The following is a 20579-nucleotide window of genomic DNA, read 5'->3' as shown; positions in this document are numbered from 1 at the left end:
TTTCCAGCGTCTGTACTACCTAAATACTACCCCCAACTTCCAGTCATCTTCCTCGAGCACCCTTTTTTTTTCAACCTGAGTATAATCTCCACTCAGTCTAGGTTCAGTCAGCATCAGCATGCCTCAACTATGTTGTATTCGTGCTAGTACCCTAGACCAGTCTACATTTCACCTGAGTTCTACCAAGACGCTAGAGGGAAAAAATGCTACCATGCCTTCTTGAGGTTATTTTAACCTCCAGTGGCTATTTTGGATGCCCATGGGTCCTTTCTCATCTCTGCTCATGCTTCAATACCTCCTTCAGCCTCAGTTAATGTCACAGAAAAAGTGATATTATAGTCACAACACTCAGAACTTAACTCAAATGCACAGTATATTTTGCCTTTTACATTTATATCTGACTTTTGTGTCCAAGATCCCATCCTCGTTAGCCTACACAGGTCATTTCCTCTCATTCTCATAATTAGCATAAGCTCCAATACCCTACACCTTAAGATCTGATCTCAAACTACTGTCTTCAAACATTGCTGTTGCCAATGGGAAAAGCTATGTCCTGCATCTTAAAGTCATTTGTAACAGACTCCTTTTCTGGAAACATTACAGAAGAATCACAACTCTCTCCTAACAGATCCATTCTACTGTTACATGCCACCATTCCATAAAACAGGCAGGTCACCAGTATGCTCACATGGGCCAACTTTCAGCCCTCGCTTCACCTATCTGTAAATAGCTGGCTACTGAGGGCACCTTGAAACCCCTTCATTTGGTTTTGCTTGCAGACAGTTCCTGTCATTTCCAGTTCCACAGCTATTCAGTTCCAAATAAACACACAGATGCTTATATTAATTACAAACGGTTTGGCCTACTGCTCAGGCTTATTACTAACTAGCTCATACAACTTAACTCATAATCCTTACCTATGTTTAGCTACATGGCTTAGTACTTTTTCTCAGGCATTCTCATCTTGTTTCCTCTGCCTCTGGCTGATTACTGTGACTCTGCCTTTCCTCTTCCCTCCCGCCTATACTATATATACTGCCTAGCTATTGGTCAATTAGCGTTTTATTAAACCAATATGAGTGACAAATCTTTACAGTGTACAAGAGCACTGTCCCCCAGCATAGCTCACCAGTTTTAATGGCACCCCTTCCCACCTCATTGGCAGTTTTCTTTTGGTCTCCTTTCATCACTGATTCTTCTGCCTCTTCTCTGTCCAAACTTAAATCCATGTGATTTCATCCTGTTTCTGGAATATACCTCCTGTTTAGCTCAAGGTGAACCTTTCTCTTTAACTTGAATCTCAAGAATATATTAGTTCCTAGCTGAAATCCTCACTCGTAATCCTAAAAGGTATTAAATGTCTTGGCTAGAGAGTGCTCAGCAGTTAAGAGCACTTGCATCTATTCTAAAAGACGAGTTCAGTTCCCACTACTCACATCTGGTGGCTCACAACGACCTATAACGAGTTCCAAAAGCATCTGCACTCATGTGCCATGTACACACATGAAATAAGGGGCTGGAGAGATGGCTCAGTGGGAGAGCAAGCCATGTACTGCTCCAGACAGAGGAGCAAAGTTCAGTTCTCAGCACCCACATTAGGTACACCACAACTACCTGTAATTCCAGCTCCACATGATTAACTAACCCCTGGCCCCTTGGGTACCTGCACATACCCACAGCATAATTTAAGGTTAAAAAAAAAATCTTTAAGGAAAAACAAACAAAAACCTTAGTATTAGGCTGTTCCAGTAGGCCTTATGGCTTGAGTTAGATCTCTGGATCCCACATGATGGCAGGAGAGACCTGAAGGTTGTCCTCTGACCTACACATGCATGCTATGGTATTCTCATGCCCCCATTTACATATTCACAAAATAAATACGACTAAGCCCCAGTAGAAGGCCATGATCTATTCTTCCCACAGCCATTCCCAGTATATGCCATTGTCATAAGACCTTAGAGATGCTCATCCTTGAGTTCTTACTCTTACCATTCTCAGCAATCCATTAGCAAGTCCTGTTAAGTTCCGTGTACTAAGTGGAGAAATAACAAGATCTATCCTGGCCCTTTGGCGCTCTCCTCATCACTAAATGCTCAGTATTAGAAGGCTGGAATTTCATTCATATGTCTCTTACTGCTGTTTGAAAGCACATCTACTAGAGTTTTTCTAAGGTGATTGTTTTTAAGCATAAAAGTCATTTATTCTCTCTGTTCAGACAGTATAATTTTTCTTCTGAAAATCAAACATTTTGAAATTGAACTGAACTAGAATCTTCTGTGCTGACACTTCGGGGCCCTAGCCTGTTGCTAGAAAAGTGTATATACATTCTCAATCCAGCATTCTCCTCCTCTTCGGCTCCTTGCTCAAAACGCAAGAGAGGAAATAGTTGTAACCTGACAGAAACACTGCAAGCACCATTCTTTTGAGGCTGCATGTGCCAGCCACGCTGGCTTACACTGACTGACTGCATAGTGCGCTGTGCAGGGGAGGGCTGCTGGTACAGATGCAATTAAAGGCCAAACCACACATTGAAGTAGAGATTTTAATAGATTTTCTTATTAACTCATCACAGTAATCATTTTTACTGTAATGATATGCAGCTTTACTACACTAGTATAAATAAAAACAGATAAATACAGCTCTAGGCAACATCACAGATTAACAACTAAGCATTCTTCAGGAACCAAAACCAAAAGCAATTATTAATAAGAGATGCTGACACCCTTGCCCATTTTCATCATACCTTCTTTAAAAGGGTACTCAAATAAGGCGCTGTACTCAATATTGGTCAATCAGTTTGCCAATTAGCTAGGCACATGTAGTTCACGGTCTCCACTATCTTATTTGGTTGAAAATCAACCAAACAATGTATGAAAAAGAAAAATAGAACAGATGGTAATACCGTAAAGAAAAAAGCAAAAACCCAAACCTCTGAATGCATTAAAAACACGGTACTTTTCATGTTTTCAGTAGTAAGACACATCAGAAGTAGAGAAATGTAACGAAGAAGAAAATGAATACTTTAATATGTACCGTGAAATGTTACTCTCTGAAACAAGATGGGTCATGGGAGCAGAATCTGAAAAGGAAATGGGAAAATAAAATAATGTTCAGTTTCACTATGTGATGCTCCAAGAAACTGGCTTCTCCTTTGAAGACTTGGAACCCAGAAAGGAGTCTGTACCCCTGCAGGGCCTTGCACACCACAAAGACTATTATTATTAATGAGCTTACTCTGTTTAGCCAAACAACAATGAAGGGGCCATGAAAAATCTTGAAATCTGCCAACAGAAGTAAGACAAAAATATTGGCAGAGAGCACAGCTGAAAAACCCTAAAAGTTTGTTAAACTTGGGATCATCCTAATATGGCCTCCTGATCTTTTAAGTCATCAAGATCATACAGAGCTAATGTGATCTCACAGATAGTAAAAATGGCTCATTGCCAGTTGTTTCAGAAAATGTCTGCACACATGCATTTGCCTTCCAAAAATGCAAACTCACAGATATCTGGGCCAGTCTAGTGAGTGAGTGAACTGTCTTTGCCAGCAGCGAGTTAAGACCATGATTAAAACAGGCATTTCCAATGACAATTCCAAATACTCTGAAGTACCTTATAATGAATCCTGCAAAAGCGTGCACTGCAGCTATCCAAACAAATCATCACTGAACACTTCATGGAAGGTCGTGACCTACTCAATGATTTAAAGGGTATACTCAGATTATGATTTTATTGTTCTCATTTTTGTTTGCTTTTTTTTTCTTTTACAAGGATTTGGTTTTAATCTCCAGGTAGTAATTAATGGCATTCTCAACTTTCTAGTTTGTGAGTAGGAATGGACAGGTCAGAGGGCATAACCAGAAGATGGCAGTGAGAACTCAGAAGGTATCGTGTGCACTCTGGGTCACAGAAGTGACCGCATCTTCTTAAACCCTTGCGCCCATTGTAATCTTTGTTCATACCTCCATATTTGTAAGTCAGAATTAGTCTATTAAAAAAATCACATTAGAAAGGTAAAATTATTTAAGTGCAATATTAACTGATCTGTATTTTATAAATTTTAATCCATAAAAATATAAATAAGAATGGTAAATTTTTAAGAAAAGAAATATACATTTAGTGCAAGTTATGAGTTACATTTCATCTCCAGTGTCAGCAGTGAAACATCCTGAAATAAAAGAATAATCTAATTTGAAGAAAAAAGTTCCAGTGTTTAACATGCAATTAATTCCAGGTACAGCTGAACAGATTCCTTCCTTCTCTTTGCTGTCACAGCAGCAGCCTGGGTTCAGTGATGCTGAACAGCACTTTTATGTCATAGTAGTCCTTTCAGAAATAGAAAATCTGCAGACGACTAGGTCACATTATCCATAAAGTCTGAGAGGAAAAAATAAAACTGATTAGAGTCAAGTTTCTTTGTTTCTGATTCTGAACCACACATCACACAAGCTGGGTATTTCATTCACATCTCAAGATTTTACCTGCTGGACAGCAGTGGTGTGTGTGCACGTTTCCAAGCCTTTAGTGATGGTACAAACTACATGGTTAATGGCACAAGAAACATTCCCTTCTTGTGATGAAACCTCAGTCAAATCACAGTACGTCTCAATATGAGAAAGGACTGCTTCAAAAGGGCACACCAATTTAAAGAGGTTTTGTTACAGGTCAGAAAAGGGGAGAGCGGGTGGGAGGAGAGAGAAGCTCTTTTGGAATGTAGAAAGGTAATGCTTAACTATACATTTCATGAGTTAAACACAACAGTTCTGATATAAAAGGGCAAGACCTTGCAGTCTTAATAGATGGCTCAATTCAAAGTGATCCCTCCAGAAACAGGGACTGAGAGTCTCTGTGGTGCTGAAGGACAGCCAGAGGCTTGAGGACTCCAGTGAAGGCTCCATGAAGGCTCAGGCCTGCACTCTCACTGCATAGCCTCAGTGAATGCAGCCAGTGCAGGACAGCACGAGATGAACTACCGCTCCAGTCAGTTAGGGAAGTACCTCACTCCTGCTCCTTCTCCCTCCCCGAACAATCCCTCCAGTCTCCCAGCATTATTTGCAAACCAGGTTGCAAAAGCTCGGCTTGTATTTCCTTTCTTTCTTTCTTTGTCTTTTTTTTTTTTTAAGAAGAAAAAAGTGGACGAGTCCCTCATATTAAAGAATTGTGCTATTCAACAAACGAACTTCCTCTTCTGTCTCCTCTCTCTCCTCATCTACAGAACTCAGTTGAACATTATTGAAGCGGGGTCTTGGTTTGCCGTCTGGGCCATATGACGGAGGATATCTTTTTTTGTTATAATGCCAAGGAGGCGCCTGAAAAGGATAAACAGAAAAGATCTATTAAACTAAAATGGAAAAGGAAACAGGAGCTAAATCTATAGATAAATTCTTTTTGTTGACAGGAACAGAAAGCCAAGCAAGCAGCCTGATTGTGCATTTTTAAAGAGTGTTTTACTGGTAAAGACATGAAATTACCCAGCAACCGTCCTCTGACATAAAAAGTACTGTGGTTACTCAAGTGTACAGTCCTTCCCACTAGGGCTGAGGACTGCAAGACTCACTGCAATAGAGCTATTTTGATTGAAGTATGCCGACAAAAATGGAACAAAAACTGGGAAGAAATATGAACAGGAAATAATACTGATCCAGTTTGTAAAAAGAACACATTCCCATTAGAAAACAATTTAAAACCTAAACATTTTGTAGAACCAAAAATCTTTAGAAATAATTTTCAGATTACCCAGTCGTATGCAGAATATTCATGAAAGCACATACAATTGAGATGCAAAGTTCACCTCCCACACTTCAGAAGGCAAGAATAAACCTACAGCACAACCCGGGTTTCTGAAAGCATACTTATGTTCTCTTGTACAATTTTGTGCTCCCCCCAAAGAAAATACAGTGCTTTTATGAAAGTCTTGGGTGTTAATGCTTACATTAAAAAGTAGGTGAAAAATCAAGAGGCAATCCTAAAGGATGATTACAGGGAAAGCAGAAAGCAGAATGAATGAGTAGCTACTGCACTGAGGTTAGTAATTTTAAAAAAAGGATGCATGAAACACTTGTGAAATATTAGCATACAACAGGAATACATACTCAGTTGTGTACTTAAACAAATGGGGACAGGTTCATGTAGGTATGAAAATTGCAGGCCAAAATAATTTGAGGCATTAATTGTTAAAGCCAGACAACTGGTTATGCATCAATCAAAATTTATCTGTAATCAATGACACCACTAAGATATAAAGCCCACTAACACAAAAGCTACTTATGAGAGTCTAGAAACATACAAAAGGGGCACATACATGACCTATGAACAATCCACTAACGAAATGGCAGGACACACATTCTAACTGAACATATGCAAGGGGTAGCAGAAAGGGAACTAATGCTATGATCGCAGATACATTCACAATGTGCTCAGTTAGTGTGCCCACTAAAAAATTAAATGGTCAGCATTTCTACTTGCTAAGCTCAGTTAAAGTCACAAAAGAGCTTAGATTTACCACAAAACTACCACAGATTAGGAAGCATAAAAGAGGTTGGGGTGTGACAGGACAGGCATTATTTTAACCAGTCAGGAGTCTTCAGAGACCGGTGAATCCACTTTTCACGTTTAAGCATGTCCAATAATGTCTCCTCATTCAACCACCAGACTTTCTGAAGTTCTTAAAGTTCACCTAATTTTGCGACTGTGAGCTGCTGCTTACTTTCTAAGAATGGACTTTAGACAGTCTACCTAAGGGACCTCGCAGACATCTGCTGCGAGAGCCCTGGACTGGTGCATGGTGGGTGGAAAGACTGCCAGTTCACAAGTTTCATGCCTCCTGACTTAAGGGTCTAGTGAGGAGAGCTGACAGCTAATCACCAAGGGCTCCACGTGCTGCTTTAGTTGCTCGAGATGCTCTAAAATGTTCTTCTTTGTGATGATCCCCAAGACAATCCTGAAACAGATTATTATGCTAATAACTGTGAGAAGTCAAACTGAAAGAGCTTCCAATCATAATGACAAAGAATGAGAGAAGGAAATAAACATAAACCATAAGAATGCTTCTCATGAACTTGAGATAAAAATCTAGGTTCCATTTTCAGACACCCTACTAACTTCAAAAGAGACACAATACTGTTTCTAAGGGTGGGGTTTACTTTTTAAAAATCAAAATAATAAAAGTATGACTAAAATAGTAACTATGAAGATGACTAAAACTAAAAATACAGAGGAAACTTAATATTACACAGCTACGGACCTCTAAAACTGGGAGATGGGTTTCAGTGTCCTCTCCTTGGATGAACACGTTTTTCAGTTTCTAAGATAACAATTTAGCTAAAAGTTATTTGATCTACCTCAGTGTTGTGTGTGTTTGGGGTGGGGGGAGAGTTTGAATGCCTAAGAAAGGTTAAATCTCCTAGATTTTACTATTTATTTGGAATTTCAATTAAGGAAGAGCACTTAAATACTACTGACCTCATTTTCAGGAAGTAAATCCCATTTCTTATAATATGGTAATAAAACATTTATGAGTAGAGGTCAAAATGACTTTTAATGCATATTTTTCTAAGTAATTATTTCTCAGTTTACAGTTATTATATTACATTTACAAAATGATTTTCATAAATTCTCATAAGGCTACTTAACTAGACTATTTTTAAATATTAAATATTTTGATGCTTACTTTACAACAAATAACCAAATTTGACTGTAATATGTACCTGATATAAATTCCAGGGGCCCATCTCAAATGTCTTCAGAATAATCAGGCATTTCCTTAGTGATTTTTCTGCTTAAGTTAACTTCCCTGTTAAGCTGTTTTGGAAATTCTGATTTCTTTTGTTGTTGCTGCTATTGTTGTTGTTTTGCTATTTTGAGATAGGGTTCTCTTTGTAGACCGGGCTGTCCTCAAAATCACAGAGCTTGGGATTAAAGGCTTATACCCAGCCTGATATCTTAAAGAGGGTCACTATGGGACTTCAAAGCAGTCTGGTCTTTACAAATATTTCCCTCATAAAACAGTGACGGCTGGTGCTGGAAGCAGGAAGGGCAGAAACATTTAAAGGCAAAAATGGGTTCAATGTAGTGAAGTTTTCAGAGTATGGGAACAAACTCTCCAATAAGCTCAAAAACTGTACCACATAAAATGAGCATTTGCCCACTACAGAAATGTTCTTTCTGTATTTAAGGATTTTTTTTCTTTCTTCTTCTTCTTCTTCTTCTTCTTCTTCTTCTTCTTCTTCTTCTTCTTCTTCTTCTTCTTCTTCTTCTTCTTCTTCTTCTTTCTTCTTTCTTCTTCTCCTCCTCCTCCTCCTCCTCCTCTTCTTCTTCTTCCTTCTTCCTTCTTCTTCTTCTTCTTCTTCTTTCTTCTTCTTCTCCTCCTCCTCCTCCTCCTCCTCTTCTTCTTCTCTTCCTTCTTCTTCTTCTTTTCTTCTTCTTCTTCTTCTTCTTCTTCTTCTTCTTCTTCTTCTTCTTCTTCTTCCTCTTCTTCTTCCTCCTCCTCCTCCTCCTCCTCCTCCTCCTCCTCCTCCTCCTCCTCCTCCTCCTCCTCCTCCTCCTTCTACTTTGGGGTGGTGGTGAATACAAGCAATGTACATTGTACAGTTGTACGAAAATATAAAATCCATGATTTTGTACAACTACTACATGCTAATAAAAAGGATTTTAAGCAATAAATTCAATAGATTTTTATGGTAGCACTTAATTAAATACAATAACACCAGTTTGACTCTTGTGCATGCTTTGTTTATCCAATTAAGTAAAATGATTAATATCAGTTTATCGTTTGTATTGGTAAGCTCGTCACTGGGTGGCAAAGTGAGGAGAATGATAGACTTGCAAGGACCAGGCAGCCACCTTGGGACGCTTGCATACAGCTGCAGACTCTACCAAGACTGACTTGAGAAGGAAAGCAGCTTCAGTGCCACTCTTAGTTCTAAGGGCAAGGGAAATCACTGCCAAGTGTTTAAGAATAACTGGTGTGCATTTTGAATGGAAAGTAATGGGGTGGAAGTTAACATGTCAGCAGCTGACATTTCCCAAAGCTTGTTCCAAGAAACAGTAATTCCAAGAGTACATCCTATCTCACCCCACCAAAATGTCTGGATTCTCAGGCAAGCTAGGATCACTGACAATTGGGGAATCAAAGAACATCAACATCTCCAGAGTTCTGAGAAGTTCCCAAGAAGCCCTCAGCGGCAGACTTAGGACAAGGATCTCTAGCAGCGTTACGACCATCTTGTTTGTTTGTAAACTACAGGATTCTGACAAGTTCTGTTAGTATCAAATGTGACAGCACAGTTCAGGTCTCTTCTCACTACTTCTCTATTCTTTTTCCCTCTTGCAACCATGGTCCCAACTCTGTTGTGTTTTCCCTCCTCCTGCTGGCACTACGCAAAGCTGGAACACACATGGCTACTGAGAACTGCACGGTCTTCACTTTCAAACATGCTTTTCTTGGCTTTAACCACAATTTTGTGAATAAAACACCCTCCTGCGTTAAGTAGTTCATAGACAATAAAGTCAAGACTTTCTTCTCCATATCATCTTTTTTCTTTCTGAATACACTTACTTTCTGTGAAGTAAGAAATAGGATGAAGTCAGAGACAATAACCCCCTGGAGGAAGAAAGCTCTTTACTTTATATATATGCCAGCAGAAGCAGCAGATAAAATTGTATGTAACTAACTCTTATCCCCCTTAAAAAAATAATGTAATCCTTAACTATTTTCCTTTCTAGGATCTGTACTGCCAAAGTCCTGTCAATTAAGCAGTAAGGTGGAATATGAAAATTACCCTCCACAGCAGGGCTTTGTGGTACAGCTAATCACCACTTACAGAACAGAACTGGTATTTGTCAGTACAGAAGAGAACGTACACCAGGCAGAGAACATTAGCTTATGAAAATTTAGTTTCCAATTGAATCATATAATGATTCAAAGGGCACAAGGTCAAGCCTTATTGAAAGATACACCGTTTAACCAATATTTATTAAGTTTTAAACAATGACATTAGGTACCATTTTTTTAAATTAGACAATAGTAAACAAAATAAAACTATAGACCATAGTATTATGTGAAACACATCTTTGATTTATTTATATTATAATCCAGAAGCTAAACACTGAACATGGCTCTAATGTTCCCACTTTCTGCTTTTTTTTTTTAAAATAAAAGTATAAATACCTATGATACTGGTATTCCTAAGTCAATATGGTCGACTGTAGAGGCCCAGAAAATGTTAGAAGAGAATAAAAGATCATGAAGAAAGACTCAGTGTGACAGTAAGTAGGACAGTACAGGAGAATACTGAAGAACAGTAGCAGGAGTCTGGACTTCTCTGAGCTGCAGCGCTAACTTCAACAAAACACCTGCCAAACAGGACCTAGTGTGCAGAGTGCAGAATTACGTAAAAAAGTATGAAAATGTTCAGTAAATTATATTCCTTTGTTTTTGTTTTTTTAAGCCCCCTTATAGAGGGGTCATGTGTTCTGTTGCCCATATGTTTTATACAAAATTTTAAAATTTGTTGTGACTCTCTGATTGTTTGGTACAGCATTTACTCAGCTTCACACTATTCAGGGTGAGCCATCAGTTCATAGCGAATTCAGAAAACCATGTTTCCTTTTCCTAGCATTTCTGTCCATGACTTCACATGAAACAATGTTCTAAGAATTCCACCAAGTCACCAGCAAGGAGGTGCTTGCCTGTGACCTCAGTGCTCATGAGGTTCACAAGAATCACAAAGTCCAGACTCTTCCAGCCACAGTGAGGCCCTGACTCAGCAACAACAAAAATAATTCTACTAAGAAAAATAATATAATGGAAATAAAAGGCTCTCAATACATGAATGCTTGTATGCCATTAGCAGTTCAGTTTATGGGCAGATTTGTTATGGAGAAGGTAGGAAAAAACAAAGAAAAAGAAGAAAAACAATATTGTTGAAGATTTTTAGCTAAACTACAAATTCTATATATTATTTAATTAATGATAAATGCTGGCTCAAATAGCACATAGCAGAGTATCTAGAAGGAGATGTATGACAAAGCTATCCACTAGAAACGAAACACACAAAGGAATTGGTTCTGCCATGCTTCCTGAACACTGAGCCCAGTACCCACTCCCCCCAGGAAAAAAAACACCTTAAGCTCAACAAGCTCTTCATTCTTCTCCAACTCTGAAACCCAGTATCCTTGACAACAGAAGAGCTGATATCCTTACTCAGGCAGCTGTGAAGCTTGAGACCCTGAATTTATAACCAAACCAAGTCAGACATTCCCGCCTGGACCTGACTCACACTCTGCCCTGAAAAGATTCCGTTAATAAGGACCAGTAATTCTAGGGAGTGAACTGATTTGTGCTGTGCTAAACTTACCCGTTGTGAGTTACAAGGCACTGCCTCAGGCCCAGTTTTCGGAAGATGTCTACCACAATCTCCATCGGGGTGTGGTCTGTTACTGTAAAAGGGCTCATATCAAGGATGCTTCTCAGTTTTAATGGCCGAGGGCTTTCTGCTGGGAGAGATGGAGTATGCTGTGCGAAACATACCCGAGAACTGCCAACAATACCTTCTTGTTTCTTCCTGGCACTTTCTGAAAAAGAGATAAAGAAGAGCAAACATTTTCAATTGATGGGTTTTCTTTTCTTAAATGCAACTTTGCTCATGCGGCACAAGTTCTGTGACTTCTGGTCCCTTTCCTTTTTCCTATCTTCTACTTCAAAGAGAATTAACTGATAAAGCCATTTTCCCTATTTGAATGAAATGGAAACTGACAATAATTTTATCATGGGGTGATTTTCTTCAATGGTGCAGAGACAAGGAAGCATGTTTGAAATAAGGAATTCTATTTAAAACCTGTACACATCACAAGAGCTGTTTACTACAGAACCTGTCATCAAGCCCGCTTATGCTGAATGTTTCTTATTCTACACTGCACCACTGTCCATGAGCTGCCTCCTCCTAACTACAATTACACTCCCAAGTGAATAAAGACTGACTTCTGACCCACTCCCCACCCTGAGACAGGGTCCTGGAACTAGCTCTGTAAACTAGACTAACTAGTCTCCAACTCATAGAGTTCTGCCTCCCTGGTGATTAAAGGCATGCACTACCACACCCGGGTAGGCTGTTTTATTTATAAAGGTTCTATCAATTTCTCCTCCCTTCCAATGTGCTCTGTCTAGCTGCCTGTTTCTTCTCCCACCTTTGAGAGTGCAAGACAGAAAGTGCCAGAGAGCACACACGGGAGAATAGAAACCCATAACATGGACAGAATATGCAAATGAAATAGTCATCCAGCTCTGTGCTTGTTATTTTCAGTAAATATGAACTGAAAACTATGTGTATAAATACAGTATTAGTTACAGTGAAAATATTTTGCACATGCATTTTGCTACAAAAATATTTAAGCCAAAATAATAAGCACCAGTCTGACCAGACAAAGAGAATATTACTGCTTCTAAATGAAAGCTTTGTGATGCTTAGTCTTTCTGACTACTGAAGCTGCATTCAGCTGTGCTATAAACATACTGAATAACAGTGCACTAAGTGAGGTCCTAAAGGCCAGCAGATGAGCGACCTGAAAAGTATGGTCATGGTATGGAAAAGACATCAATTAGTGACCAACATAGATGGCCCTTGAGGTTGCTTTCAGCCCAGAAGAACACATGTGCATGGCGATGGAGTGTACAGTGTAAACAGTACATATCCTTAGAGCACAGAATAAAAATGACGGCCAGCGTGACAACAATATCAAAGACAGTCCTCCTCCAGTAGTGATGGGAGCAGCTACAGAGAGCCACAGCCAAACACTGCAGTACTCAGGGAACCCCACAGGGGTGAAGGAAGGTTGTAGGAGCCAGAAGGGTCTAGGACACCGGAACACTGCCCAGAGAATCACCTAAGCAGGGCCCGCTCATAGGGGCTCACAGGGACTGAAGCAACAATCACAGAGTCTGCACGTGTCTGTGCTAGGTCTGTTGCCTATATATTGCAGTTGTTTAGCTTGGGGTTTTTGTGGAACTCGTAAGAGTGGGAATGGAGGTGTCTCTGACTCTTTTGCCTGCTCTTGGGACCCTTTTCCTCCCACTGGGTTGCCTTGACCAACCTTGATATGAGGGTTTGTGTCTAGTCTTATTGTGACTTATGTAGTGTTTGGTGGATATTCCTACAAGGCCAGCTCTCAAAAGGGGAAGAGAGGAGCAGTGGATCTGGGGGAGGAGGGAGCAGATGAAGGGAAAACTGTGGCTGGGATGTACTGTATGAGAGAAGCATAAAGAAAAAGAAAAAAGGTATGAAGAGTGAAAGTTTTTACATGCAATTAGGTTAGCAGGAATAGTCAATCAAATTTAGCATACTGTAATAGGAGTGTATATACTATTTTAAACTCCAGTATAAAAAGTGAAACTTTAAAAAAACATGTAGCTACAATATTAACAATGTGATATGTTAAATATATAAACAACAACAAATATATCACCAAAGAAAATAACCCTAACTACTCAAACATTTAAATGTGCTGATACAATTTAGGAAGATGTCTCTCACATTCAGAGACTGGAACTTCTCAGTTAACAATACACTTGAGGTCACTTAAGACTGTAATGAAGCTGATTTCCTGTCGTGTACTCAGCCTGTTTGTTGAACCCCTCTTTAAGAAAACAATGTAACAAACAACCTGACTTGTCTTGGAGTCCCCATTTGTAACCTTAGCTTATATACCTTAAGCTAATGCATAGCTTTCCTTTTAAATTATGATTCTTCCATGCTCCGGATCCAGAGTAACACATGCCTGTGTATGCTGTGCTATTGTTGAAAACAGCAAACAATTCAAAAGGAACTTTATAGAGGCAAATATTTGCCACAAACACTGGGAGCAACACAGAGCAAAGCCCTTTGTGAGGGACATTAACAGAAGGACAGATTTACACCATCGCATAGCAAGAGGGACAGTCAGACACAGAGCAGAATTCAGGTAGACACAGATACATGCACAGATGACACAGCCCAGAAAGTTACAGACAGACTGAAGACACAGGGAGAGAGCAGATAATGCAGCCGTGCCCTTGCTCTTTGTCAAATTAATGTGACACCAAAGCATGCTGGTGCCTCTGAGGTTACACATTTATGACTAAACAGTTTTGTTTTTATTTGATTGCAGTGCTGAGGAGCAATCTAGAGCCTGGAGTAGACACATTTACCAACTAAGCTGCAGCCCTATCCTAAAATGCTGAATTGTAGGGAAAAAAAGTATTTTGGAATGTGCCTCTGTGATATGAGATATCAGAAATGAATACCCAGCCTCTGCTTTAAACGTGTCACTTTAAGAAACGGCATTTTTTATTGTGAGAGCGGAGGGAGCATGATCAAGAGTTATAAAATCATCTTCAGCTATATACAGATTATTGAGGACAGCCTGGGCTAAAAGAAAATCTGTCTTAACCTCCTCCACCACAAATAAAGAACTGTCACTTTAATTTTTAAATTTTTATTTTAAACTTATGTTTTTAGTCCTCACCATAAAATAAACGTGCAGTTGCAAATACCAACCAGTTTAACATCCCACACTGCACGTATTTTACCAAACATTACATTACCGTTAGTTTCTATTTGTCAATTAAAAGAGGAATGCTTAAGATAACATGACTAGCATCTGAATGCAGAAAGTACCTTAAGGAGCCTGATTGATTAGATACACAATGTGCCATGATATCTGCTAAGTTGCTTTATTTTTAAAATTATTTTAATGTCATTCATTCACAGGTCTCTGAAGTAGAAAACAACATATTTTCTTTTTTCCTTTCTTTTTAAAGACAAGGTCTTATGATACGGTCCAGTAAACTCAAACATGCAATCCCTTATGCTTCCAACTCCAAAGCAACAGGATTACAGGGGTGTGCTGGGCCAGATCTCAACTCCAGTGCCATATAGGAGATTTTTAAAGATTTCAATGCTTTTTTTTTTAATTTTAAATAATCTGAAAATTCTCATTTGGATTTAGTAGTCTAAAAACTTGTTCTCTGATTAATTCTCTATTAAGAAGGAGAATACATCTAATTTGGTATTTCAAAGGTCATATTTTGTTAAGTATGGACAACGCTTTCTTTCAATAATGTATAATTATGTATATATAACATATAGTGTAATAACACCAGACATATACTTACTACAGATTTAAAAAAAATTAAATCTATAGAAGTACACATTGGCAAATATTCAAGATGTGTTCAAAAGTAGTCTTGTGACTTAACATTCTGATGCCACACCTTGATATCGCACGTATCTAATGTACCACATCCCCTAAGTAACATTATTTCCTATGCAACAGTCTCTGTCAAGTGACTGTTTAAAGTTTAAAGCAGCATCTATCCACAGTCGGGAAGAATATAAGTTAGTGAAAATTTTAGCACTGTCTTGTCTTCAAAACCCAACCATTTTCCTTTAGCTTCCTCTATGAATTCCAGAACTGCTCACGGCTTTCCCTTTTCTCTGGAAAAGCGACCCCCAGAGAGCGGGAAGGGTGATGAGAAACGGCAATTACCTTCAGATAGACCAAATGTTTGACATTCTTAGTTCAAGGTACTGCACAAAACACTAGGGAGTAGCTCAATGGCTTAGAGATCTCCTCTCTCGCCTCTGGCATCACAGGGAAGAAGATTCAGAGTTGCTGACCAAAGTGAAAATTCTTACTGCCCTTCCCACCCAGGCTAAATTCCTTTCCTAGAGAACTCAGACTTCAAAGCATATAAATTAGCATCACTTGCCCCTCAATTAAACTTCAGTGCTTTCTCTCCTTCTGTAAATCTATTACACAAAAGGCATATACATTCATGATGGTGTTTTTAGAAATCATACCTATTGCAATTGTCAGGTCTCTTCTGAGGGCAAATCCCACTAATCTCTGAGATTCTTTTGACATTATAACAGGAAAGCCATTGTAGCTGGTTTCATTAATCATGTTTTCTATGTCATCTACTGTCATATTGTCCTGAGTCAAAACAGCTAAGGGAGGATCACTTCTTCGAGGTCTCATGACATCGGCAGCCAGAGTTGTATGAGTGAATTCTTCTTTTGCATCCAAGAAAGGGTACCCATTTAGTCGGATATGTGCTTCATAAATGCCTTCTCTACCGAAGGCATCACCAACCCATTTACTGGTCATTACTGCAGCCATAAGAGGAACAATATATTCCAAGCCTCCAGTAAGTTCAAAGACAATAACCACCAGGGAGACAGTCATTCTTGTCACACCACCTGAAAGAAATAAAAAGCACTGGTCAGGAAAGACAGGCTCTTAACCACCACAGTACTAGGGTCTCGCACTAGGCAGCTGAGTGTGGGCAGGCCCTGACCAGTGAAAAGCATTATCACCAAAACCAACAACTACCCTTAGGATAATAACCATTACTTCAAATACGATCCAGAGAGAGACCAACCAGTTAGAGCACAAAAATGATTAATGTAATATTCCTAAATCTTTTATATTAAAACCAAAAAAATCAAACTACAGCTGACCAAGAAGAAAAACGACTTTGTCATTTTGATTTCGTGCTGCAGCAAAGATAAATTTCACTCTTATAAAAGCTTACTATAACCTCTTAAATATAAAAAAGTGCATCATTTCTCTCCCTTGCTTGCTACCAATTTATAAATTAAACATATAGTATACTAGTAAATAAATTTATTTCCTCTGTGTCTCTTCAAAATATGTAAAACACTTTGAAGTTTTGATATTTATTAACAATGCAAGTGATACTGTTGAGCAGAAAACTCATCTATTTTGGAGCTGGAGGGGAAGTCTAACACAATGGGAGGATGCTTGCCTAGCATGTGTAAAGACCTGGGTTTGAAACCATTATCCCAAGAAGGAGGGATGGAGGAGGAAGGGAGAGAAATGCATCTATTCATTGACTCAGATAATCACTCTCTGCAATGTCACCCTAATCTATTTGCTACCTACTGGTGCCTTTCCTGTGTTTCTGTTATCATCACCACACCTTACTACTTGTTTTGTAAACTAAAAAAAAAAAAAAAAAAAAAAAAAACAAAAACCTTGAGGTGGCTGTCAAAGAAAACAACATTTGAAATCCAATTCTCTCTTCTTCACTTAAGAGGGGTCATCAGCTTCCGTGATCCCACATTCCTGCACATGTGCTTCCTGACAATCTAGGCGATTTCTTTTGGAAACTTAATTTTATTCTACTATCTCCACTATTACCTCTACAGATCTGAATTCTTCTGCAAAATACCTGCCTACGAGTCCTTTTCTCAGGATTCTCATTGTTACCAACCTAGTCCAGGACCCAAATTATTCTTTCACTAAAAAAAAAAAAATTTTTTTCTTTTTTAAATAAACTTTTAATATTTATGCATTATTTATAACTGTTTGCCCATATATTATATCTGTGTACATGTTCGCACTTGGTGCCCATAAAAGCCAGAAGAGGATGTCAGATGCCCTGGAACTGGAGGTTCTGAACTGCCATGGGGGGGTGTGACAAATAAACCCCAAGTCATTTGGAAAGGCAGCCAGTGCTCTTAACTGGAGCCATCTCCCTAGTCCCCGTGCTCTCGCTTTAATACCACTGTATCTTACCTCCTTGACTCTTGGACCCTGTGACGGTCAACCCACTTCACAAGTCACTAGTACAACTAAGTACTACTTTGTGTTTTTAAAGACAAGGTCTTACTATGTAGCTCAGACTGGCCTCGAACTGGCAATCCTCACATTTCTGAGGGATTACAGGCATTCACAGCCACACGGCTTTAGCATCATTTTCATCATGTTGTTCTTTTGGTCAAAGGACTTAACAACAGGGACCAGCTCAATGGCTTGGCAAGTAAAGGCACTTGATGCCAAGCCTGATGACCTGAGTTCAATCCAAGACCCACATGGCAGTAGAGAACTGATTTTCATAAACTGTCCACTGACCCTTGTTCTGAATCCTCCCCCCCAAGGTAAATATACAAATGTAATGAAAAAACTGAGAAGTTGCCAGGAGGTGGTCACCCACGCCTTTAATCCCAGCACTCAGGAGGCAGAGACAGGTGGACCTCCATGAATTCGAGGCCAGCCTGGTCTACAGAGTGAGTTGCAGAATAGTCATGGCTGTTACATAGAGAAACCCTGTCTAGAAAAAGAAGAAAATGGAAGGAAGGAAGGAAGGAAGGAAGGAAGGAAGGAAGGAAGGAAGGAAGGAAGGAAGGAAGGAAGGAAAGAAAAACTTGTCAATTCATTAAACTTTTTTGTTTCTTAGCCTAAAAAAGGAAGGATCTACTAGTATCCATTATGAATCTGCTCTAAGTCAGCATGCTCCAGCCAGTTTTAAAAGGCTTTCGCTTGTCTTTAAACTAAGCGCTTATTTTAATTGGAACCCTGCTAATATGTTACTTCATGTGATCCTCCGAATAATCATACTAGACAAGCTAGTATTTCCATTTTATAGATGAGAAAAGTAAATATCAAAGAACTAAAAAAACATTTCCAACCATCAGGCCAAGAATGGCAAATCCAGAACTCTGCAACAAATCTGAACAACTTCAAATATAAATTCATTCTGATGTAAACTCAGATAATATTTTTTTACAGTCTATTTCTTACCAATTCAACTTGTTGCCCAAAATATTCACACTGTACTAAATAATAGTTACATTTCTTCAAAGCATCAATTCCAAACGTGTTTTCATATGAATTTATCTTTGCATTAGAATCTTCCTATAATCAGATTACTCTGGAAAAACCTCAGAGAGTAACTCTATGGCTCTGACTTAGTCACAGGACTATTATGTAGGTCTATGAGAAAGAGCTACAAGACAGTTATTTAAAGTATAAAAGACCAAGTGTGTGTGTGTCTGTGTGCGCACACATGTAGTACATGAATGTGGGTGAATAGGCGGGGACCAGAGGAAGACACCTGCTGTTTTCTTTGTCTTACACTGACCTTAGTCTGAATGGTCTCCTGGCCAGGGAGCTCCCAGGATCGTCTGTCTCTACCCTCTAACACTAGGCTTACAGAAATGCACAGGCACGCCTGGCTTTTGGAATAAGCGCTGGGGATTAGAACTCAGGTTCTCATGCTTGCGAATGCTCTTTCTCACTGAACTACCTCCCCAGTCCTCTATTACATTTTTTATCTTGGATATCAGAATATTCCGAACATCTGTATAATTCTTCACATAACAGCTTAAAAAACATGAATATGACTTGAACCCACTCATTTTTAACATGGTGTTAGCAATTGAGAACCAGACAGATCTGTCTGATTAAAAAATGACCCTCAAGTTAATTGCTTGAAGAAATAAGATCCCAAAGAGTCACAGGATTGGCAATTGTCATTAGTGACCCCATACTTCAAGTGGAAAGAAGGCAGACCCAAAGAAAAGAACCGTGGACTGAGAGTTGAGAGAGCTGCCTCAAAGATAAATCTTGACCAAAGTTTGAGAAGTATGAGGGTGACATGTATAATTTCTCAATTAAAAGTTAACTTAAAAACACTAAGACTCCTCTTGTGTCCTTCCTGGAGTACTTCAACTCTTCGTTCCCTCTAAACCCGGCACTGCACTCTGTCAGCCCACAGACAGAGCTCACTGTTGTCTTCCTAGGGCTGGGTGCAGCTTCCGGGAGGCCGGCCCACTACCACTTTTCTCTTATCATTTACTATACCTAGCACAATGCTAAAAAGGTGAAAGCTAAAGAAATACTTGCTACTTTGATGAAAGTTACTCAGTTCTTTAATTTCACCTAATATTACACTTCTGAAGATTCTGAGTCCCTGAGCAAAAACAAAATCAAAGGACCTACTATTATTAAATATCACACCAAAGTTTGTTAGAAAAATTAAATTTAAAACCCAACAATTTTTTCATGCCAGAGAAAATAACAGATTCTTGCAGATTTAGAGTCATTATTTTGCTTATTTCACTAAAATGAATAGTTACTATTTCTTATTTTTCTACAAATGTACCTTAGATGCTAGAAGGCTGAAAAACAAATCTTTTACTCAGGCCAATAAACTACTACAGAGTCTAAAGTGAAATTACTCTGAAACGTGCTCTATCAATGGTTAAAGATAGGCCAGGTCCTTAGCAGTGAGAAAACAGTCTCCCTGGACAGGATTCAGACTAAGCCTATGTTGTACCAAGATGGTTTCTGTCATAAAACATTATGTAATATTACAAATATGCTATTATTAAATTTTTACATAAAACAAATGTTCTCAGACAACTAAAACAAAACCCAGTACTAGAATATTAGTGGCTCATTTCTTTTACAATTATTCCTTCCCTTCCACCTTGCATCCTCTTCCCCCTAGCAACCAAATAAACACGAATATATTAACACTGGCTCTCTTCTTTCTGGGACTTGCAAATATCCACAAACAAGCAAAGACAATCACATTACCTAGGCACGCGGCAGCACCAACCATGGCATAAAGCCCCGGTGTGATGCAGTCAGCCCCAACCTCACACCATTCCTTGAAGATAAACCAGTCGTGGTGATAGTAGGCAAGCTGCTCCACGGCAATCCCCACAATCCTCCCTGCAATTGCTCCAATGGCCATGCTGGGGATGAACAAGCCTGACGGAACCTGTGACAGTA

At 39.1% G+C, this 20579-nt stretch overlaps 1 protein-coding gene across 5 annotated transcripts in view; it reads right to left on the bottom strand.

Moving 5' to 3' along the window:
- Positions 1 to 2523: 2523 nt before the first annotated feature.
- Clcn3 (chloride voltage-gated channel 3) overlaps positions 2524 to 20579 on the bottom strand; it is an 81894-nt gene continuing 63838 nt past the window's right edge. For 2 of the 5 annotated variants that reach the window (XM_057752247.1, XM_057752248.1), the window contains 5 exons: positions 20382 to 20568; positions 15836 to 16234; positions 11357 to 11573; positions 6864 to 6939; positions 2524 to 5308 (listed from right to left, as the gene is read on the bottom strand). In XM_057752247.1, coding sequence (XP_057608230.1) covers positions 5150 to 5308; positions 6864 to 6939; positions 11357 to 11573; positions 15836 to 16234; positions 20382 to 20568 — 1038 coding nt within the window. In that variant the 3' untranslated portion in view covers positions 2524 to 5149. Of the gene's footprint in view, positions 5309 to 5336; positions 6940 to 11356; positions 11574 to 15835; positions 16235 to 20381; positions 20569 to 20579 lie in introns of those variants that run through there. The other 3 variants (XM_057752244.1, XM_057752245.1, XM_057752246.1) reach the window with 2 other exon arrangements.

This window comes from Chionomys nivalis, chromosome 20, assembly GCF_950005125.1.
Source record: "Chionomys nivalis chromosome 20, mChiNiv1.1, whole genome shotgun sequence".
Classification (NCBI taxonomy): Eukaryota; Metazoa; Chordata; class Mammalia; order Rodentia; family Cricetidae; genus Chionomys; species Chionomys nivalis.
This window is presented reverse-complemented; position numbering and strand designations above follow the sequence as displayed.